Below are 24275 nucleotides of genomic sequence, written 5' to 3'. Positions count from 1 at the left end.
CGTAAACTCCAAGTTTTTGGCCTCATGTGCTTTGAGATGTACAGGCTTTTATAAGAACTTGTTGATTTGTGGATTTTATTTGTAAAAAGGCCGTGTGTAATCTCCTCTAGAACTGGACCTGTGGAATATAATTGTACTCCCTCCACTCCCCAGAAATCTGCTCACTAGATCACCAGAGTGGATTCTTTAAAAGAAAGTTTAGCTACATTTTAAATACTTTTCTGCCAATTTAACTTCCATTTAGAGATCAGAAATATTAAATGTACCCTTCATTGAATTTAAAAAAAACAAAACCCCCCAAACTCTTAGTCTCTCTCTTCTGAGGTAATGACAAATTTAATATTGATTCAGAACATAAGTTTGGTTCAGTGTACAAAGCATTTCTCTGGGAACATTTCAGGTTCATAGAACTATGCACATTTTAAGAATATTATTAAACAAAGATAACTCACTGAGTCTAGTATCTCCCGATCTTTTCTTTCATAACCTCATTCATAGGGTTGATACTTCATAAATACAGAAAGAGAAATGATAATTAGGGAGAGGAAACTGGTGGCTATGCCCAGGACAGACCCCAAATGTCTTCACATTTGCCCTTCCCATGTTTCACCCTGTGACTCCTAAGAGAGGCATCCTCTGAGCCAGTTTGGAATACTGCTTAGTCTATAAAAGAGGTCCAGCCTAAATTCTAACTTTCAAGGGGCACTTGAACCTCAAACAGTCTCAGGGTTGCTTATTTGGTGGCAAGACCACACTGATCCAAGCCCCATTATTAAATAGCTGGTCCTCAAAAGAAAATCTCCTTCATAACCAGCTCCATAGATTTTATTCCTTCTCGGGCTGTTTTCATGCCAAAGACAACTTTTAAGCAGGTTTCAAGGACCCTGAATTCTTGGCATCTGTCTGTGTTGCCACCTAGGCCACCTTGCCTTTGTGATAGATGGTCCCTTACACCAAAAATCACAACAATATTTAGGTTTCAGAGTAGCAGCCATGTTAGTCTGTATCCGCAAAAAGGCCAGGAGTACTTGTGGCACCTTAAAGACTAACAAATTTATTGGCGCATAAGCTTTCTATGCATCTGAAGAAGTGGGCTGTAGCCCACGAAAGCTTATGCGCCAATAAATTTTGTTAACAATATTCAGGTTACTCTCAGTCCCAAAGGACCAGTCACTTGCCCCTGGTCAATTGCGTCTCAGATGTCAAACCAAAGACAAAATGTAGCAATATAATAAACCAACTAAAGACTAAGGAAAAGAAATAGGAGTTTTAGGCCAGTTCTACAATACAAAATTAGGTCAACCTAACTTGCGTTGTCATACAGCTGCAGCAGTAATTACATTGAGTGTGCATGTTTACCCTTTGCTTCTTCTGTTGGCAATGCGCATCCTCACCAGGAGCGCTTGTATTGATTGTATGGTCAGTGTGGGGCATCATGGGACAGCTCCTGAAAGCCAGTAGCAGTTATATAAGCAATGCGGTGGCTACAGTGACACTGCGTGGACCGAACTACATCAACCTTGACTCTATGCTACTCATGAAGGTGAAGTTAAGTGTACGTAGAGGGGTAATTACATAAGTGGGAGTGAAATTAAGTGTAGACACTTCCGTAGTTGGGTTGACATAAGCTGCCTTCATCGATCTAACTCTGTAGTGTAGACCAGACTGTATTGACAAGGTTAAAGCAGGTAAACGTATGCACGTAAATGAGTTAGGTTCCAAAAGGTAATATAGAGCTTTCTGTTTTATAAAAGCTTCTATGTCCTTTAGTGCTAACCCAGGCAAAGCACTGGAGAACTCTTGCTTATGCTTGGAAATCTTTGCCCCTCAAAGTTCAAGCAGCATAGAGATGATGATTTCTTCTTGACAGGGATTTTTATTCCCTTCCCCCAGAGTTCAAGCTGACGGAATGAGAGTGCTCATGGTTGTCTTCTCTTTATGGGTGTGGGGGAACAATCAACAGTCTTTTGTCCGCTGATGTTCCACAATGGTTCCTCTGGTGTCTGTGGCCCTTCTTTTGTTGGGCAGAAGATGATCCCTCTTATGGTCAACTAGTATTTCACGCTTGGTAATGCTTCTCTCCTGATTTGTTTTAGAGCAAATACTTTTTTAGTTATGGAGCAAAATCTCTTAAATATTACCAGATATTGTAGGTAAGATTTAATGCATGCAGCAATTTACAAACATTTCATAAAGTCTAAACCTACTTTTTTCTTTTTTTTTAATAAATCTAATACCTGTTTTATAATACTAATGCACAGGTGAGCCAGACTGTTTGGTTTTTTCCAGTAAGGATTTGTCAGTGCTCAGTGAGGCTTAAGGGCCTTGGAATGAGCTGGCACTTGGTCTGTCAGCATCACAATCCTCCGTTTATAAAATTGAATCAGTATTAAAATATTACACTTCATCTTGGCAAAAACAGAACAGTTAATTGAAATGTGAGAACAGGAAAACGTCAGCTGTCTGAATTTCACAAAACATACTGTTGCAAAGGTATTAGCTGTCAAAGCAAATTTTGGACAACTGCTAAATCTGTATATATAGTGCAATGGAGGGAAGTGTTGCCTTGGAAACTTCGAATGCAAAAATTGTTAATTCACACTGCACACACACAAGTTGTCAGTTAAACTATTTGTAACAGAAATGGCAATTGACTAAACTAACATTGTAGCAGGCTTGAAATGGTTCCACAGTTAACTGTCAAGATTGATTTCTAAAATGAATATTTAACAATTGGAGAAGATTGCACTTTTTCAGTGCAATTCCAAGTAATTGAACCTTCTTAGTTTCATATGCTTCATAAACACAGACAGCAGTCTCTTCCCACCTAACTCAGCTACCAAATCATAGCTAAGTTTGTAGTGAGCGTTAATAAAAGGTGCATCAACAGATTTATAATGTAGAATAGTCTGAAAACTAAATTACGGCTATGAAAAAACCTTGTGGTGTCAGTCTGTTTCATGTGAAGATAATATAGCTTTAATAAATACCTCCCTTGGAAAATCAGTTTACAACTTTGTCCTACAGACACATCTTGAAATAAGTCAGACATAGCCAAAGACATCTTACTTCAAACCTAGCTAAGCATTCATTAAAATAATGCATGTTGTACCTGTTTACAGCAATAAAATTAAAAGTTTAATATATGTGTGCTCCTTGCAATCCTAGGTATGCTTCAGTCTAGCCAAGAATCTGACTGTTAAGATGTATTTTACTGCTAATGCTCTTAGGGCCTGACTTTCAAAAGTACTGAGGACTTGCAGGCCCACTGACTTCACTGGAAATTGTGGGAGCTGAGTGTTTATGAAAATCTGGCACTTAGAGCATGAAGTGCCATTATGGCATTATGTTTATATTTTTGTTGTTCTAAGATTCAATCCATGGCCTTGGTCAAGTCAATCTCTCTGCTTCAGTTTCTTATCCTTTAAAGAAGAGGTAAGAATGCTTTGTTTCACGCGAGAATTGAAGATTAGGGAATTGTTAGTTGGTGGTGTTAAAGAACTGTTATAAAAAGTATGCTTAATACATAATAATTATACGTACCAATAATTAAATGATGTGCTGGGGAGACATTTTGGATAATGGAAGTGTTTAAATGACAAACTCCTGATTTGTTTCCTTAAACGTTACAGACAAGATGGGTCAAACTTTCGAGCCACACAGAACTCTTCAAGTTTGGGAAAGGGAAATTCATTTTGCTGTGAAGTTGTGAGTTCTTTTCTTTTCCAAGACCTGAAGAAAAGCTCTATGTGGCTTGAAAGCTTTTCTGTTTTACTAACAGAGGTTGGCCCAGTAAAAGAGATTACCTTACCCACCTTGTCTCTCTAATATCCTGGGATAGACATGTCTACAGCTACACTGCATACATACTTAAACATTAGCACTTTTTCTTTCAGACCATTAATAAAATACCATTGTATGGTCTAAGCCTGAGGCTGAAATGCAATTAGGTAGTTACCGTAAAAGACTGACTATGCTTGTTAAAACTGATTTTTTGGGAGAAAAATGTGTGAATGTGTCTTGCAGAGGTGAATCTGGTGCTGGGAAGACTGAAAACACCAAGAAAGTTATTCAGTACCTTGCTCATGTTGCTTCATCCCATAAAGGAAGAAAGGACCATAATATCCCAGTAAGTTTGTTTGTTTTTGTTTGGTTTTTTTTGGGTTTTTTCCCCCCCTTTATTTTCAATTATCTCTCTTTTCCAGGACCAAGGTTTATTGTATCTAAATACCCTGAAGTGCTGTCACTGCTAGAAGGATTAAAAACTAACTTTTAGGATTAAAAAATAAATATCAGTTGATATGGCTGTTAGCTAAGATCATTAAAGTATTCTAGCAACAGAAATGAATAATTTGGAAAATAAAGTGTAATTGCTTAATTCATAGTATTAAAAACAAATATTAACTGTGAAGCTCTGATAGGATATGTGGAAAATTACAATGTGTAATAAACGCCATGCTTTTGCAGTGGTGAGAGCTAGGAGCCCACTGTTAGGGAACAGTAATAAAACTGAGTCCTTTGTTATCATTATCTTTGTTTTTATATGACATTATATTGGAAAAACGTAACTCACTGTCTTATAACTTGGTCTCTTCCAGTAAAACTTAAAAAAAGCTACTGGACTTCAGCAAAATCTGACGTGGATTAAGGGTTTTATGCAGTGCAAAGTCAAAAGTATATAAATGGGTTTCAGATCATCAGTTGTACACTCATAGTGACTCCATTATTCAAGTTCACTCTAGGCTACTGGTTCACTACCAAAAGTATTGCTGTTTGCATGATTTATATTTTGCAATGGTACCACAGATTGTATGGTGCTTAAGACCTAAAGCAGTCTCTATCTTGAACCATTTACAGTGGCAACCCATATGGTTTAGTTGACATTTTCCATTATAAGTTGTCTGGTGGACCCCTGCCTGTCTCTTGATTTGAACCCTGAGCACATGGAGACTCAAAATCACAGGAAAGCAGGAACCAGAACTGCATGACACACGATTTATACATGAATTAGCAATGCTGATAAGTGGTAGCAGCAGGACAGGGTTAAGAAGGAGAACCTAGAGGAAAGTGTGAGGGACAGGAGAGCAGAGGAGATGCTGCTCTGTTCACATGGATTCTTGGAGTCTTTAACAACCCCTGTGTGTGTGGAAACCTAAATTACGAGCTCAACATCAGCAAATATTCTATGAACTTTTTGTGCATAGGGTAATTATACAATGTGTTGTGTGCTTATGGTGCGAGCATGAGTTTTTGTAATAAGGCTTTTGTGTACATAGGTGCTGGCTTCCTCTGGGGCCTGGGGGTGCTCACCCCGCTATGCCCCAGGCCCTGCCTCTTTCCACTTCTGCTCTGTCCCAGGCCCTTCCCCTGCCCCTTCTCCCAAGCCCCCGCTCCACACCTGTCCTGCCTCTTCCCGCCCAGTTCCGCCCACTCCTTCCTTGCACCTCCTGCATGGTGCAGAACAGCTGGTGGTGGGAGGCACTGGGAGCGGGAGGAGGAGGAGCTGATCAACAGGACCCTGGTGGACAAGAGGCATGGGGGGTAGGGCGAGGGGTAGAGCTGGCTGCTGGGGGAGCTAAGCACCCACTCATTTTTTTTTTCATGGGTGGTCCACCCACAGAGTTGGTGCCTATGTTTGTGTAGCACATTAATCTCCCTGTGTTATGTGTAGTGTCTTTGTCAATTACAAGCAGAAGGAATTTGAGTCTTGTCATGCCATGGAGGAATTAGGGCATGATTAAGAGGTATAATGTGACTTATTTCTTTGTTTTTAGGGTTTGCTTTGGGAAAATGTCACAATTGCTCAAACTTAATTACTTCATTTAAAAGTTTTTGATTATGGACAATCCTGGCTCTGCCACCGATGTGACTTGCATAAAGCCACATTGTACATCTCCTTTTTCTGTTTCCCCATCTGTAAAATTGCCCACATATCACAAGGATGCTCTGGAGATTGATTAGTTAATGTCTGTACAATGCTTTAAATATATGAAGTGCTATGAAGATGTTCAGTTGGGTGGGGTGGCGGGGGGCACATACTGTTGGTGTCAGGTTGGATTCCCAATCACTCAAAAATTAGTGGACACTTTCTGTGAATTTTGATCTTAATCTCTTTTTGCCTGAGTTCCCATGAGTAAAATGGGATAACAACTTTTGTGTATCAAATGAATTTATCTCCTGTAATAGTGTGCATGTCACTTGGATATTGCAGTAATTGCCATAAAAGAGCTGATGGAGAATGTAAAATGTCTTTTCATCCTCATCCCTCAGTGTGTGCAGCTCCATGTCCTTTTACTATTCACCATCCAAAGTTTTATACCTAATAAAAAAAAAAAAAAATTAAATACCTACCTCATTCACCAAGTATGGTCCATTGTAAGCAGTGAATGAGGTGTGGGTCCTGTGAAAAATGTAGGAAGACGCAATTTGTAATCCATGTCCTAATACATATATAGGAGGGGAGCAGAATCAAGGTTGCATAAAGCAACATAACTAAAACAAAAAAAAAAAAACCTAAAAGAAAAATATTGGGATTGCGAAGTCCAGCACTCAAGGTAAATTTAACTGAAGTAAAAAAAAAAATGTATTAAAATTTATTGGAAAAAATACTTTGCTAGAGACTGACTTACTGTACATGGTAATCCATTCATATCTTTGCTTTATGGCTTGATTCTTGTTCTCTATTGGCTTATACTGAGCTGGAGGCAGAGTGTCAGGAGTTAAGCTGCATTACACTAAACAGATGTAGGAAGAAGTAAGGGAAGGGAGTTCATCAGTTTATCCGTATATTTTGCCTGTGCGCGCACACTGCATTAAAAGAACATTAAGATTGCAAAGTCTAGCACTCCATGGTTTAGGACAGAGAATGGTATTCTAGACCTGCCCCTGCCACTGCCACTGAATTCCTATCTGATGCTAGTCAAGTCACATAAACCAAACACTTCATAAGTGGTCATTTTCCAGATGCCAGCTTGAAACCTTGGGTCTGATTTGCAGAAGTGTTGAGCACTCAAGCTGTAAACTGAAGTCAGTGGGAGCTGGGCTTTAAATATATAATGTGCTATATAATGCTAAGTACTCGAGGTGGGGGGCGGGAAATCAGGTCCTAGGTGCCTCAGAGTAGGCATCCAAAACCTGTGACACTTCATACCTTTTAATCTCTGTGTGCCTCAGCTCTGTTTCTGTAAAATGGGCGTAATACCCCCTCACTTCACAGAGGTGTTGTGAAGATAAATTAGTTAACTTGTGTGAAGCACTCAGATAATATAGTGATTTGCACTGTAAAAAGTGTACACGGAAGTTAATTCTGTAGTCAGAGCAGGGTTTAGTAGTGTGCAGTAAATAAGGCATGGGGATACACATTGAACAACAAGGATAAAACAAAATATTGAATAGCTGTTTATTCAGTGAGAACTGTCCATACTACGCACTGAATGAGGCAGTGGGGGTTCTGTGGAAAAAATAGTTTATGATATTGTAATTAAAGACCGTATCACATGCATGTGCACAAGGGAGCTGAACTGAAGTTCCACAGTCAGCCTTAACTCTGGCGTTTCCTAGAGATTAATTACGTAGGATTTTAAGAAACACATTCCATCATGTGTTGTCATTGAAATCCGTATGATTCATCACCATGTTGGAACCTTTTAGATCCATCACACATACCGCTGCTCTTTGAGCAAAGGGAGTAACTGATAATAGCAGTGTCACCCACTGTGAGGACCAGCACCAAAAGGAGACGAAATGTATATTCTGCCTTTTGGGTTTCATAGATATTTGTCAACAGCAGGAAAAAAGTGTAAATCTGGAATATTGTTCCATTCGAGGTTCTGGAGAAGTGTGCTTTGGTAGGCACAGACCCTTCTGCCCATTCCCCCTCCAACCTGTATTTTGTCCTGCCTTTTCCCTACCCCTTCCTTTTTTGCCGTCCCAATCTTCATCTAATCTCTTCTTTCTCTTTTTTGGCCCTCCTCTGGCTTGCAGTCTCCTTGCCCAATTAGTCTACTCTCCCTGGCTTTTTGTCTCAATCTGCTCTTCTAGCCGCTTTCTCCCCCCACTCCATCCATCTCTTGTTCTCTCTGCATTTGAGTGTCGCCTTCCTCTTCTGTGCTGCCTGAGCACCAGCAGGACAGGCCATAGAGAGCATAGAAGAGACAGGCTCCCTGTTCTCTGTTTGGTATCCAGCTCTACCTTGGCCCCCAGCAGCCAGGAGCTGCAGTTGTAGGAAAAGCCCTGACCTCCAGCATGCTCAGTAGCTCTGTGGGGATGGCAGACACCTGCAGTCTGGTAGCATGTGGGAGCTGAGAGGCTGGAGCATGCTCAGTGCAGATAGACTGTTCAGATATAGCGGTGAAGCTCTAGCAAGCTCCTACCAAGCATCTGGAAACAGATTTTGTTATCAAAGAGTTTAGACGCTTATAGTTCAGCAACTATAACCTCTAGGGTTGCCAGATTTCCAGTTGCACAAAATCAAACACTGAGGCCTCGCCTCAGCTCACTACATTTCCCCCTCCCTGGTGGCTGGCTTGCTGTCCCCCACAGGTGTAGGAGGGGAGCTGCAGGTGGGGGCCGAGGGACTTGGAATGTTTGGAAGGGCTCAGTGCTAGGGGTTGGGCTTACCTTGAGTGGCTCCTGATTTGGGGGGGGCGGCTCAGGCAGTTTCTGCCTACCTGTCGTGGGGCACCGTGCTGCACCCCAGAAGTGGCCAGCAGGTCCGGCTCATGGGGTGGGGGTGGACAGGAGGCTCTGTGGTGCACGCTGCTCTCGGCCACAGGCACCCCCACTCCCTAGCAGCGTGCCCTAGTTAAGTATTAGAACAGGTTACTTAGGCCACAGAATCCTTTTCATTGGTGGCATTTAAGAGCGAGTTAGATGCCTGTCATGGTGGTTCTTGATTTACTTAATCCTGTCTCAGCACAGGGCGCTGGACTAGATGACCTCTTAAAGTCCTTTCCAGCCCTATATTTCTATGATTCTATGCTCCAGCCTACAGCTGCAGGGGCAAAGCAGGACTTTCCCTGTAAATGGTATCCAGGCCAGGCACCAGAACTCAAAGCAGGGAGCTTGTCTCTTGTGCCATCTGTGACTTCAGATCAGGCACATTTATTTTCTATATTGTATGTGCGCCAGCAGCGAACACGGAGTTAGACTGGGAGCTGGTGGAAGGAATAACAGGAGACTGGGAGAGGGGACAGGACAGGTAAGTGAGGAGCTGGTTGGAAGAGGGCAAAGGGACCTGGGACCAGGGGTGGCTTTAGGCCGATTCCCTGGAATCGGGCCCCACGTCTAAGAGTCCCGCACCAGGGCCTCGCGCCTGAGGCACCTTTTAAATTTTTATTTTTTTTACTCACCCGGCGGCGGTCCACTCTGGGGGTCTTTGGTGGGATTTTGGTGATGACGGGCCTTCGGTGCCGTGGAAGACCCAGAGTGGACTCCCCGCTGCCAAAGTGCCACCGAAACCCCAGACTGCCGCCGGGTATTTGAATCGGGACCCGCAGTTCATAAAGCCAGCCCTGCCTGGGACTAGCTGGGTAGAAGGTGCACAGGTCCATTCTGTGCACCAAATAACACAGAGATCTTGTAGGAAAAGTAACTGGAATCTTTCATTATATGATCATAGGTAGGAAGTGCCAGTATTCAGATTAACTTTTTTGGAAGGCTTAATTTTGCAACATTAGGGGTCTCTTAATGTGGCTTTTTGATGTACAATTCCAAAAAATGGAGAAAAGACACATTTATAGAATGTTTGTTTGTGCTTCTGTGGTATTTTAAAAAGCCAGTGCAGAGGTTATAAACTTGTGGTGGAGGGAGGGAAATGGAGGAGAATTAGGGGCATGGGCTCCATATAAGTTTGCAACAATTAACCAGATCAGGGAGTCTTCTGGGGACTAGGAGGGCAGGAGGCCTTCCTGACCAGTAATATTTTACTTAAGTACAGTAACATCTTTCAATAAATCTAATTCAAGTGGAAAGCATTAATGAAAAGAGAAATTGGCAAAACTTGTTTTTGCCGAATGCAAAACTAATGGTCTTTTTTTAAAGTGTCTAAAGCCTTCAGCATAGGGCTGGTCCACACACAGGCTTGCAGTGGTTTTAACTAAATGAGTTTTGTTTGTGCAGTTCAGTGGACACTTTGGAATAAAGGTGGCTAAAGCTGACTTAGCTAAAGTCAGTTTGTTGCCAGCTCCAGAATAAAAGCGTTCATAAAGCTGGTAACAAACAGACTTTAGCCACCTCTATTCTGAAATAATTGTCCACTTCGATTTGTAGCTAAATCACTAAAATGGTTTAATTTAATTCCTTTGAGATTTACTGATAAAGGGCTATGTAAGAGCAAAGTGGTGTTAATATATTTCAGTTCAAGAGCTTGTTTAGACCAGCCTATAGTGTTACTATTGCATCATGAGACATGTTAATAGGACTTGCTGATTGTTTGAAGTTGAACAAAACCTCAGACTGAACGAGCAGCTTGCTTGCTTGCTTGCTTGCTTAAGAACATCTTTAGAGACATTTTTTCCTTGCTCTGAAAACTGCTTCAGTGCTTTAGAAATTTTGGATGTAGATTTCATAGCATGCATTTGGCTTGGTATTTTTGATTACACTAGATTTTTTTTTTTAAAAAGGGTATTTTACCGTAAGATTTAAAATGGTCTTTTGATTTTTGAGGACCTGAACTTGCAGCCCTTTTGTGTCCTCTATGAGCAAAGGTTTTAGGATCAGGCCTTACATAGTACTAGAGCTGGCTGAAATAATTAGATTTTTTTGTTTGTTTTGTTTTGCAAAAATTTTCCCAAGAATCGATCTTATTTTCTGTCAAAATAAAAATTTTGGAAAATTTCTACTACATCTACACAGTACTCTTGTATTTTGACAGCATTTTCTCCCTCTAAGTCCAACTAAATGTCTTTCAACAACATTTATTTGCTCCTAGGGAGAAAAATCACTCTTGAAACCCCCCTGCTCTTCTAGTGCGAGACCAGGATAGGAAGTTGCACATTTAATTCTAAAAAGGAATTATACAGCAAAAACATCCTTTCTGGGGAGGTTAGGGGAGAAGCAAGTGCTTAGACCACCTTCATCTTGGTATCTCTTAGGACCAGGCTAGTTTCTTTAGAAGGATGCTGAATGCCATAGTGCTGAATAAATACAATGTCCAGTGACTTAGCCTGCAGAGAAAGAACAACTCAATTTTTATTTTAGTTATTTTTAGCTGGCATTACTGAGAAAGTATATGCATACAGCAACTAATTAAATTCTTATGTCTACAGTAGCCTGTTAGGCCATAAACACCAGTACATTTGAGAGAAGACTTACTCTCTGGGAAGTGTAATTCATATGGCATTAGTTCTTTGAATATGCACAAGAAAATTTAGTAGGAAATGACAAATGAAATGTAATAGCTCTGCTTCTAGCTACAGTAACTGGGTAAACCCATTTCCATGAACTGAGTGTTTGGTTAAACTAACATATATAATTAACATGGGGTATAGCTTGCAGCTGGAAAAATGCAGACTTGCTAACACGTGCATTTGTTTGTTTGCAATGAACAGCCCGAATCACCTAAACCCGTGAAACATCAGGCAAGTGTTTTTTATTTATGCTTCTAAGTTTATATGGATTAATTCATATTTTTCCAACTATTTTTGTATGACGAGATGAACGATCAATTTTAAATACGTCTGTATACTGCTAATGTGATGGCATGTTTATCATGAAATGGTGACAGACTAGTACAGGTATGCAGCTAAGTAATCTTTGCAAAATGTATTACTCATTTTGTACAAAAGCACTGACTGGTAACAGACTTTGAATTAAACTAGCTTGCAATGCTCCAGGATAAAATCTGGTATCTATCTGTCCTAGAGTTGCCAACAATGATTAAAACTATTCCAGGACATTTCCTTCTCTCCCCCCACCCCCAACATGACATAATGTCATTTTCTTAAAATATCCTATTAAAATCTTCTGGATTGCTTTCAGTAGTCACTGGGAGATAGATGCTGATTCCAGGAGACTCCAGGCCAACTCTGTAGGTTGGCAACTCTAATCAGTCCTGAAGCAAAAGCTCTATCGTTACCACCAGTTTAAATCCTCCACCTCACTGTGTGCCCTTGGTAAATGTACTGTGGAGATTTTAATGCAGAATGCTTTGGCATTAAGTGATGTGCTAAAGAAATTATTTAAATTTAAACTAATGGAAACTTAAATGCACATTAATCCTAAAAACTTGGGTGCTTTGAATGTTTTATAGCCACTCGGCCACAAACATTGATATGATATTCTTCACAACAGTACAGGGCTTGGGGAAAATCAAGACTTCCTCTAAAGTGCAAAATCTGCCATGACTTACTAACACCTGACCCAACAGCTTAGTGGCTGCTCTGTCCTGTATGTATTGAAATCTTCAGAGTGTGCTTGAGCTACTCTTGTTTCTCAGGCTATCTGGAATTGTTGTGAAGATGATGCTCTCTGATTCCTGACAGAGGAAGGGGTAGGGAAGCAATGATGATTGAGTTTTAACCCTTCCCCGTTCTTATGACGTGATGGAGCATTGCTGAGCTGTCAGTGGGGCTGTCTGGACTGCTATCTACAGAAAGTGCTGTGATCTCTACTGCTTTAACTAGCAGAAATGGGGAGTTAAGGGTAAAATTAGGACTCCCTAATGCAGAGGGAAAAGCACACCAGACAAAGTATACTCTCTAATCCAGGGGTTCTCAAACTGGGGGTGGTTACCCCTCAGAGGGTCACAAGGTTATTACTTGGAGGGTTGTGAGCTGTCAGCCTTCACCCCAAACCCTGCTTTGCCTCCAGCATTTATAATAGTGTTAAATATAAAAAAGGGTTTAATTTATAAGGGGAGTCACACTTTTAGGCTTGCTGCGTGAAAGGGGTCACCAATACAAAAGTTTGAGAACTACTACTCTAATCACTGCTTTCAGGGTGTCTCTATCATGGTCACCAGGGTTAGATAAAAGTAACATTTTCAAAAGCACCTAAGTCCCACTTTCAAAATACATAGGGGTTTAAGTGCCTAAATCTCATTGAAAATCAACAGGACATGAGTAATTCTGAAATTTTACTTAAAGTCTTTACTCAAGTGTTTCTTTGTTCTAAAACTAGAAACTACTGAATAATGTTTAGATGGATTGCTTTTTTTGCCAATGGACCTGTTCACATCAGGATTAAAAAATGTCCAATTATGTTCATATTTTAAATATGTCAATAGGAATATTTTAAATTCTAATCCGGAATTGTTGGTATATTGCATAAATCATAACCATTAACATTTTTGTTTCACTGTCATTTTGAACTACAGAGTGGATCCCTGTTGTATGTGAGTAGCATGTAGCTCCCTGTCTCTCATCCAGATTTCACAATGAACCAAATCACTGGGATGCTGGTTTTCTAAAACTGAGATAACAGTATCTCTTGTCCTTGCTCTAACATTGCTCTGTTGATCTGCATGAATTATTGCATGACTTCACTTTTCACAATATCTTGATGCTGCTTTTTCCAAGATCTGCTTGACTGTATAAGTAGGGGAATCTAGCCCAATCTTGCCTGCATTCTAAAATCTCTGTGGAACGTTTCTGAATAGGATAATTGATTTCATAAAATTAAATGAAATTAGTCTATAATTTAAAACTGTTATAAAACTGAAGAGAATACTTAAGTATGAGTTAGTTGTTTAGTAATCTGTGATAAATTCCTTATCTAGTCATGAGTACCAAAAACTTCAACTAGGAAAAAACATTCTAGCTTTTTAGGCTGTAATCAAGTTTCTCCTCTTTACCATTCCTCACCACTCCTATCCTGATTCTTAAAGAACAGTGACAAATCAGTAGAAAACAGAATTAGAACTTAACAGTTTTTTCCAAATCTGTGTACTTCAAACATTCAAAATCCCCTGAACAGAGATCAACCACTCTCCATAAATAAATGTCAGTATAGTCTCTCCAAACCAAATTGGAGGCTATTGCATTTCAGGTCATTCTGAAATTATATATAATGCAAATATTTCCCCTTATCAGACCAGACCAAACCATTTCTTTGTGCTTTCAATATTTTTACTATGGTTTCTCTTAGGTAGACTTTGAAGTATGTACAGCACAGATCTGTAGTATCTGTCTGTTCAGTGGTAACACAGTGTGCTGTCATTAGGCCAAAATTTTGAAACCTATATCTGTTGTTTCCAGGCTAAGTAGAACCTGAAATAGCAGTGAGCTTCAATGAACAACAACTTGTGGGCATCCTTTTGTGAAAGGCGTTGGCTTACTTTATTTCACGTATTTAATTTAGTCTGTTTCATGCTGAGTACAAAAGGGTGAGCAGGCTTCTCTGTCTAACTGTCCCTGACATCTGCTAACAATGAAGGCGCAAAAACATGAACAAGATGCTGCCTACTACCTTGTATGGATCAGAGATTCTGAACAATCGATTTAAACAATATATAAAAAAGATAGACTAGTATTACAACCACTACACTGAGTAGGTGCTAAAAATTTTTCTCCAAGTTGGTTTCAGTTTCTGTTGGTACAGTGAGGAACACTTTTACTTTCTAAAACACTGCGAACTGAGTACAGTATTTGGGCAGGTCCTCTGTAAATGTTCAGTGGTTAGTCTGGGAGAATACTCTGAATTTTTTTTAGGAACTCTAGAATTCAAAGGATATACAGTTCGAAAGGAAATCTGTTTTTGAAGTGGATCAAGCTTTGAGCAGTCTACCTGAGGTCAAGTAACAGATTGAGAACGAGCAGAAATCAGTTTTCAGCAAATCTGATATGTTACAACTTAAAAATAAAAGCCTCTAACAGGCATTAATCAAAGTGAGTTTTAAAAAATAATTTGTAATCACTGACTTATGTAAGGACTAACAAAGGTGTGTGATGTCTCTCATTGTCAGTTGTTCATTCAGTCCAGGAGTTTTACTCCTCCATGTGCTATAAATGGTAAATGATTGGAAAAAGCAGATATATGAACACTAATTTTGTGATTATATTCCAGAGGCATAATTCCACTTTTTGTTCCCATCCTTCTGGGCAAGGAATTAGTATCACATCTTTCCACACACTTGCTACTTTTATGGGCTCATGGATGCAGCACAGACCTGGTTATACTAGCCAGATCTTTTTAATAGGCAGCAATTGAAAAGTTCTTTAAGGTACTTGCTCCATAGAAATTATAAATTCACCATCTTAAACTTCAGGACGCTTTAAAACAATTGGATGTCATAAATAGTAATACAGCTATGTACAGCATATGTTGACTTGCTTTTGAAGTTTGAAAATAATTAATGTTAGAATTTGGCACTATTCAGCTTCACTTATGCCATTTGTGTCACACTTACTCCAGCTCAAAATATATTGAAATACCACAAATTCTGTCCAAAATCTCCAGTTAGCTATGAGACTCAACTGCTTGCTGACTGGTGGTGTATGCTTAAGCACATGCTGTCTTATATGATCCTGGTTTAGATACTGATTATTAAACATCCTAAAGCTCTAATTTGCGGAAGCATCTTACGCAGAAATCCAGAGACTATATATTACTTTGTCAAATTGTTTTTCCCCTGCAAAAATAGCATATGGGCTTTATTCTGAATTCTGTGCCTAATTCATTTGCCCTGAACTTGAATTCACCTTATGTTCAGTGTTTTTAACATCAGCCCACCTAAACTCAGTCACTTTTCTATACAATAGATGCCATCTTCTCTTTTCCAGTGAAGAGTGTCAACAGAGCAAGGAATCAAACAAATAAGAGGCAATGTGTTTGAAGATCTTGTCGGGCACCTGGGGTAAAATGATCAGAAAGGAAACAGAATCGTGGACAGTCTGACATACACATGTTTCATATACGTTTGCTTTTGTGTTTGTGTGGTTTTTTTAGGGGGAGCTGGAACGTCAGCTTCTGCAGGCGAACCCCATTCTGGAATCCTTTGGAAATGCGAAGACTGTGAAAAATGACAACTCTTCCCGTTTTGTAAGTTTAAAAAAAAAAAAATTCCAAAATCTGGATGGTGTATGTTTTTTTTGTGAACCATTTTACCTACTCGTAGGCTAGCTCTCTGTTTGTGAGAACCTACCTTACTGGTATTGGAAGGTTCCTTTACACTGTACCGTCTTGAGTTCAACTGAAGTTTGTATATTGAAAATTTGAAGTCTTTTCCAATGCTGTATCCAGCATATTTAATTTACTAGAGATACAACGGTAACAATGTGGTGTTAGGCAAACACTTGCTTTAATACAAAACTCCTAGGCTCATTTATCCATGAGTAGACAATTGTGCTGTTTACATGAGATGCGTAGTGGTGAACTTTCCGCAGATGGCAGTGTGTCCTGCACGTAGCCTATGACACAAGTTAGTAATTACACAATACACCTGAACTGTGGTTGTGTACAGTGTAGTTAGTGAATTACCAAACTGCATATCATTTGAGAGCCCATAGCAACTCATTAAAGTTGTGAGAGAAGGGGCGGAATAGCTATGACACCAATTGGTTATGACTGAATATCCAGCTTTGCTATCAACTTGGTTTAGAATTTTATGGATTTGTGTCAGTCTTAAAGGGTTATCAATTTAAACAAAAATCATACTTCTCTGTGGATTTTTCACTTACTGTTGAGTAAAATCTAAGATTATGATTTGAAAGGTTGGAAAGTTGTCTTGTTAAATGCATAGAGCACTCATGTAGTCAGTTTAAAATGTTTCCCATGTCACCCTCTGTTTTTATAGGTCTTTCAAATATCAACAGGGGAGAAGAAAAGCACTTCCTTTGGTTTTACACTTATACTTTACAAGCTGGTAGAGCAACTCAAGGCATGGATAGTAACTCAACTTAATATATAAAATAAAACTGGATTTGATAAATTAAAGAAGCTGTGCTCTTGCTAAAGTGTAAACTAAATTTTACAGAGGAAATAGAACTTTTATATCTGTCTTACAAAATCGGGGGTGAAGTTTTGAGTAAGAATTCAGTCTGAACAGCTTTATGGCCTTTACTGTTTTGGTTAGATCCTTTAAATAGTTTCTATCAATCAAAAGCTAGGAAGGGCACCACAAAAATGCAAGTTTGAGAATTCTTAAAGCCACATTATTTACAGTAATGGTTGGTATTCAGATGTGTTGGATATAAACTTCATAATATCAACAGATTTCAGCTGCCCTGTAATTCCATTTTATTTCATTTCTTGGATTCCTTGAAAACTACTAATTTAATGAAAATACTTTTTTATGAAAGCTGTAGAGCATCTGTTCTGCATTTTTTCCCTTTAAGTTTGCATTGCCATTGTGAACATAGTCGCTCAAGTGACTCTGGCATTATTTTTATGAAGGAGTAAGTATAATGCACTCCAGCTGGTGCCTTCAATAGTCTTCAATAATAAGGATTTAAAAGGAAATTACAGCAATCCTCCCACAAAGGGAAGAATGCAGTATGAATTCTCTTATCTCCTAGATTTGAAGTGCAGTGCCTTGTTACTTAGCACAAAAACCAGCAGCCTCTCCCACCTTTCTGAAATTTAATAGCAGACAGTACTGTAGTGAGGTTGTCAGGTCTACTCTCCTACAAAATATACAATTAAGTTAGATAGTATACCAGGAAGTAAAATCCCAACTTCCCTATCCTTTTACCCATTCTAGTCTTTTTGTTATAGTCTTAATCAAATTTGGGATTGCAGATACCACAAAACAGGTCTCTTGCCATCTTTGTTGCTTGTGTATCTTGTAAACAGAACTAAGCTAGTTGTCAAATTGGAGAATATGTTGTGATCCAATAGCCTTTATTTGTTCACTTTGTGCATTACTGAATTTATCAAATCACCATCTATCATCCAGTCACTGGTTTGAAGGTTCTGCGTTTTCAATTATTGCTTAAATATCAGTGACTTGAGTCTGCTCATAGTATTTCTGTGTTTTCAAATTTAAGTGGCATATCTGGAATATTCTGTTCTTATAGCAGATCGTGTGAAATCTGCTCTTAAGTTTCAAAAAGCTGTCACTGTAGACTTGCTAGTACGGTACAGACTATCTAATCTGTTTTGACATAAATTAAACAAGAAGTCAGTTCGTTCATCTTTTTATTCTTACCATTTCCAGAAGGCTGTATATTTTTCCTAATGAAAGAGACAGATATGTTTACCATCTATCATGCCAGTTACCTGTCTCAAAGTGAGCTTATGGAGTATTCTGATCTTCTGCGCAATGATATCTGGGATAAGTCTGAGAGCAAACTCTGGCCCTTAATAGCTAGCACACATTTCATACTTTTTAAAATAAGCTTCAGTGCTGAATTCACAGTTGTGGATGCTGAAGTTCGCCCAGTTTAACCACAAATTTTTGTATGAGTAATAGAGCACAGTGGCATATTTTTTGGGAGCTTTGAAGTAAACTTAAATGTGAATAGGACATTGTTCTGTAGTACTTGTAGGCCCAGTTTTCATGCATGTGTCTGAAAGTTAAACATCGGAACTCAGATTTAGACACCATTTGAGGGAGTCAGCTTGAAGATAAGGTCCCTAACTGGAGTTGCATTGTTTACTCTCAGTGCTATAACTCTTCCTGTAACACTTAAATTGTACAATAGAGCAATAAGATATCCAGCACATAAGCATGCCAGTCTGTGCATACTTTGGACTTTCTAAGCAATCCATAATGTTAGGGGTACTGGATGGCTCAAGTTATGCACTGAGGTTTTTATCTCTAAAAGACTGATTCAAGTGTGGCATGTGCTATGTGAATGGCAGATGGGATATCAAAGGATTTGGTCACCTCAATCTAATTTCGACTTGGCACATCTCTACATTGCACTCTACATTAAGTCTACTGACTTACTGTAGACATGTCCTGATACTAGGAAAATGTTTTATTGCCAACAAGATGGTACATCTCATTGTATAACTAGTGTAGACAAGGCAAGTGGTGGTTTCATCTTGAACAGTTGCATAGAGGTCAAACTATCACCTACCTTGGCTAAACTTGGGATTTATGAAAAGCCATCTCATTTTAAAAATTACACCTTTTTCTTTCCCTAGTGTAGATATGATCTTGTCAGAGTGACTTGAATGGGTGCAGAGAATGAATTCACTCCACTGGAGGTGTGCCTTCAAGTCAGGATGGAGACTCATTCAGGAGAAAGTTTTTTATACTGCTGTTGCCAACCTTTGAACTCAGCACCTTTCATCAGCATGAAAATTAAATGACCTTTTAGTAAAAGCTTTCTTTCATAACGATATAAAAAGTGCCTCTCTGGGTTACACGCTGACCTTATTTTGAGCCTCTGAAAAACTGCAGTGTCTCTTTACAGTACATTGCACCTTATAGTAGATTGCAACATTTTAATTGAATACAACTGAACGTGTATGAATGGTGTGAATGAATATCTTGCCACTATTATCTGTATTAAATACTTATCACCTATTAAGACTGATGCAAATGTTACCTAATACAGTAGAATTTCAGTATTCTGAACATCAGTTACAAACTGACCAATCAACCATACACTTCATTTGGAACCAAAAGTACACCATGAAGCACCAGCAAGGGTGGGGGCGGGGGGAGAGGGAAAGTAAATACACTAGAGTATAGTGTTAAATGCATACTACTCAAATAAAAGGAAAGCAGCATTTTTCTTCTGTCTAGTAAAGTTTCAAAACTGTATTAAGTCAATGTTGAGTTGTAAACTTTTGAAAGAACAATCACAATGTTTTGTTCAGTCACGAACATTCTCCATTCCTGAGATGTTCGTTAACTCTGAGGTCCCATATGCCTTTTTAAATGGGAAAGATGTTTTAATATGGACAACTTCGTTTTTAGCAACTTAAAAAAATATATTATTTTTGTTTTGTTTCTTTTCCAGGGCAAGTTCATTAGAATTAACTTTGATGTTACGGGCTATATTGTTGGGGCCAACATTGAAACCTGTATCCTGTTTCAGCAGTGCAACATTGGTTAAAGTATGAAGTGACTCACTCAGCCTTTTGTCTCGCCAACTTTGTGTATTGCTTAGAATTCTTTGTAATGCAGCATTAACACATTTGCAGGAAATAACATTGGGTGAACTTAGTGACATAAGGTATCAAAGTGTGAATGCTTTCTTGGACTTGAAATCCTCCCTGTGTTTCAAAACAGTTTATCATACTATCAAGAAGTCTGAGAATTTCCTATTTTACTCTGAAATACATTTTCAGAAAATGTAATACTTTGTTTGAAATCTGCTAGATTATGACTGTGTGGTGTTTATTGGAAAAAACGATTAAGGTAAGCCAGTAGTCCATAAAGTGATGCTGTGGAAAATGGCACCACCTTAATCAACTGATCTCTGCCATACGTGTACCCATTGTCACAAGCATGACTTTAGTCTCATTTTGGGTTGCATAGGCAGCGCATCCGGGGCAGGCTGGAAGGCCAACTTCTGTCCCGTTTTTGTTAACTACATTTGTACAATGCTTTTTATTGTATGAAGTCTAATGATTCAGTTTTTGCTGAATAGTCTTGATTCCTATTTCTTCCATACTTCCAGATGAACACTTGTCTGTAGTAGTCCATTTTGTTTTGTTGAAAGTTGCTCTCGTTGCATTGTAATAGAAAAGTCAGGGTGTTAGTCTGAGTTGAGTATGCTCTCTGGAGGAATGGGATTAAGGCTCAAGTGCCTAAATCAGTATGGCTCTTAAATCGGGTAGGTGTTAGGGCTCTTGAATCAGGTACGTGTTACAATTCGAAGTATCTGTACAAATCCAGGCTTATTGTCTAAATAGCTGAGCGGAATTATTTTGTTTAGCTTCATGAAAATTGGAGGATTTAGTGTCCAGTAGAGAGAAGTTAGGTTTGTTCCAGATGGTACATTACTGGGCTAATTTGATAGGTTTCCTGTATCCTTTATAAAAACAAAATTGTATTGCACTTTGTTTCAATATAGAAGAATGAAAGGAATTAATGTGATATATGTGTAGCATCCTGTATGAAGCAACCTCTCCATTTTCACAAACTTTGAAATTTAGAAACTGTTTAAATAGTATTAAACTCTTTTTAAAGTGAGATAATGTGTAAACACTAACTTTTAAAAACACTTTTGAAATGACAAGTGCCATACGGGTGTCTGGTGTTATATAATTTTTTTTTAATAATGGAATTTGAGGATTCAGCTGTATCCTTTCTGAAAGACTGATTGAAAGCATGGTTTCTTTAGTATCCCAACTTGTCCATTGCAAGTGATAGTGGTGGTTTTCACATTAAGTAAAGCTAACCAGCACCAAAGAAGTTAATTTGCTAGAATTACAAACTCAAACTTTTAATCTGTGTTTTGAAACCTGTTTAAAGTTGCTGAGAGAGATTATAAAGTGGAGCCCAAAAACTATTTTAACTGAGTGGGTTTAAACTAAAGCTTAAATTTCCGATTGAGACTTTTCAAGGCTTGGGGTGAATTTACAAAATTGTTGAGACACCAGAATTTTCTTAAGATGAGAATAAGTGTATACGTGAACTATCAAATTTATATTGGTTGAGCACCTCTCATGGTGCCTTCTCCCTGTCCCTCCTTTTTGGACACGTCTGCGGAATAACTGGTAATTTATTAAGCTAGACAGAATTGGGATTTTCATTCTCTCAACTAATATCACCATCATGGTGATCATTTTGCCATTTTCTGGTACCTGGAGATTTGTAACTCTGGCCTTCTTGGATCCTCAAATATGTTCTTACAGGTCATATAAGGAAGAGTCATCAGATGATGCCAGATGACCCCTTTCCTTGCTGCAGTGTCAGTACCTCTTTTTCCCCCCCCGTTCCCTGCCTTATTCCTCCTACTGTTTTCCCATCTCTTTTTCCTTTTATCTAATAAGAGTCTGATTTAGGTGGATGGACAAATCTAACCCTAACACTCTACCGAACTGCTCATAACAAACTAGAAAGAGCTTCCAAAGTAGTTTGATCTAAGTAAAAACCTTGCCTTCAACAGAGTGGTCGGGGAAATCAGAGCAACTCAGCCATACTTTTCCAGAGTAAAGGGGATTAAAGCGTGGTTCAGGAGGGGCTAACTAGATTATGTGCTGTGCCTTTGATCTGCCAGCAACTAAACTTGAATTACCAGAGAGAAGCTGCATCTTCCTGTGTCTTTAAGTTATTTTCCCCCTCATGTGCATCTTTTGTTTTAGAATACAACAGTGTTAGACTTTGCCAGAACCTGAGAGCTACCACATAAATTGACTGATTCCAATGAGGATGTTTGTCATTTAAGAGATTTTCAAGAGAGGATTTTTCCTTCTTGAAAAGACCTTACAACAAATATAGAAGGAGAGAGTAAGGAAAATAGTTATAATGAAAATTAATTCTAGTTTCTTAGTGTTTCTTTTATGCAGGGCTGGCTCTGGCTTTTTTGCTGCCCCAAGCAAAAAAACCAACCAAACAAAAAACCCCCCTGCGGAACGGCAAAGCAGGGGGGAAAAAAAAAATACTGTGCAGGGGGACTCCCTGCGCGCAGACGTGCCCTGGGCAGCGGGGGCGGGGAGGAAGGGGAAGGGGAAGAGAAGGGGAGCGGCCAGGGCTTCAGCGGGGTGCTCGCCACGCGGCCCCTCCCGTCGCACCACCTGCCTGGAGGGCTCCACACCACTCCGGTCGGTGGGAAGGGAAGGATGCAGGCTGCCCTGCCTGGCTTGCTACAGACCTGGCACTGGCTGGGGCAGACAGACCACACAGCCAGCTTCCAGCAGGGCGCTCCCCTCCTCCGTGCTGCCACCCCCTATAGAGTGACCGGATCATTGAACCAAAAAAAAAAGCAGCCATGCCGCCCTAGGATTGGACGGAATGCTGCCCCATAGAATCTGCTGCCCCAAGCACGAGCTTGCTTGGCTAGTGCCTGGAGCTGGCTCTGCTTTTATGTACATGCGAGTAATGTTAGAACATTTCTTGTAATTGTGCAACAAGCAAAGCAAAGGACCTGGCAGTGGAGGTCTCAAACCCCAATTAACTACTAAATTAACACATGGGGGGAACTTAAGAGCTTCCTAAAAAAATCCGTATCTGATCTCGCAATAGGCTTTCATATGTCTCCTGCAAAAAATGAATAGAAGGGGAGAGATCTTGTATTACATGTGTTAAAGAATCATAATTGTTTGTCACTTCTTGAGGGTGTAAATCCAACACAGCAAGCACCAAACTTATCTTATGATAATCCTGCTGTTAATGTAGCCCACTTGGTGCAATTTTATGTTTGAATTTTTCTTGAAAAGATTCACAATGCAATTGAAGATCCTTGACTATTCATGATCAGATTTGTTGGAAAAGTCTCGCGCTGTTCGTCAGGCCAAAGATGAACGAACATTTCATATATTCTATCAGCTGCTCTCTGGTGCAGGAGAACACCTGAAGTGTGAGTTACAAATCTAATCCTAGCACCCTATTCAGTTCTTATGTATTCTGAATTTGCCATTTTTTAGTGTTTGAGCAGTGATGTTCCATTACTCCTTGGGCTTGAAAAAGTAATTAATGATCAGAGATCTGAGGTATGAAAAGAAAACAGCTGGCTTTATTCTGAAATCACTCTTCATATTGCAGCAGACTTGTTGGTTCAGCAGCTGTTGCATAACCGCAGTATTTCAGGTGAATGATTTCCAGATCACAAACTCGCTGGACAAGGGTTTTGTAGGTCCTTAATTGAGTCCCTGGCTGGCAATCAGTAAGGTAGGCTGGCAGTACTTCAGTTTCAGCAAGTCACAGAGCATGCTGGCAGGAAGTGCCAAATCTGTCCTGGACCCCACACTCAGACTGGGCAGAATGCCAAACCATTGACCAAATCAACATACAATAAAAGCCTGAAGAAAACAGTCTGTGTAATGTTTACATTTCCATGGTGAATGTCAATTGGCTCCAGCAGTGGGGTTCCGCCTCTTCTCTGTATATTTGATGTAATAACTTCCATATATTTATCCAAATGTGTGGCATACACCATTACTAGAAGAGTGTGGTTATACTGGACAGCTCCATCCTTAGTCACATTCCTTAAAACAAAGAACTGCTAGTATCTAGAATAACTAAGGCTAAGATTTTGTCACAGATAATTTTAGTAAAACTGGGCAGATCACGGCAAAAAAGAGAAATATTAGTAGAAGCTGTGACCTGTGTTTGACTTTTCCTAAAAATATCTGACAAAACGGGGATCTGCGGGTTCCCACACAGCTTGAAGCGGAGAAGCTGTGCAGGGGTTAGGAGTTGCCTGCAGCAGCTGGGAGCTGCTGGGTAATCCTGCCGCCTGCAGCTCTGAGGGTCCCCTGTTGCCCATGAGGGC

General features: G+C 39.6%; 1 protein-coding gene across 4 annotated transcripts in view; it reads left to right on the top strand.

Annotated features, from left to right (window-relative positions):
• Window positions 1–24275, top strand: part of MYH10 (myosin heavy chain 10) — a 141504-nt gene that overhangs the window by 59734 nt on the left and 57495 nt on the right. For 2 of the 4 annotated variants that reach the window (XM_032801670.2, XM_032801669.2), the window contains exons 5-10: window positions 4027–4129; window positions 11550–11579; window positions 13316–13333; window positions 15886–15978; window positions 19854–19917; window positions 23262–23360. In XM_032801670.2, the coding sequence (XP_032657561.1) occupies window positions 4027–4129; window positions 11550–11579; window positions 13316–13333; window positions 15886–15978; window positions 19854–19917; window positions 23262–23360 (407 nt within the window). The remainder of the gene's footprint in view (window positions 1–4026; window positions 4130–11549; window positions 11580–13315; window positions 13334–15885; window positions 15979–19853; window positions 19918–23261; window positions 23361–24275) is intronic. The other 2 variants (XM_032801672.2, XM_032801673.2) reach the window with 2 other exon arrangements.

Source organism: Chelonoidis abingdonii, chromosome 13 (genome assembly GCF_003597395.2).
Source record: "Chelonoidis abingdonii isolate Lonesome George chromosome 13, CheloAbing_2.0, whole genome shotgun sequence".
NCBI classification, from domain to species: domain Eukaryota; kingdom Metazoa; phylum Chordata; order Testudines; family Testudinidae; genus Chelonoidis; species Chelonoidis abingdonii.
The sequence above is the reverse complement of the archived record's forward strand: the minus strand, read 5'-3'. Positions and strand labels throughout refer to the sequence as shown.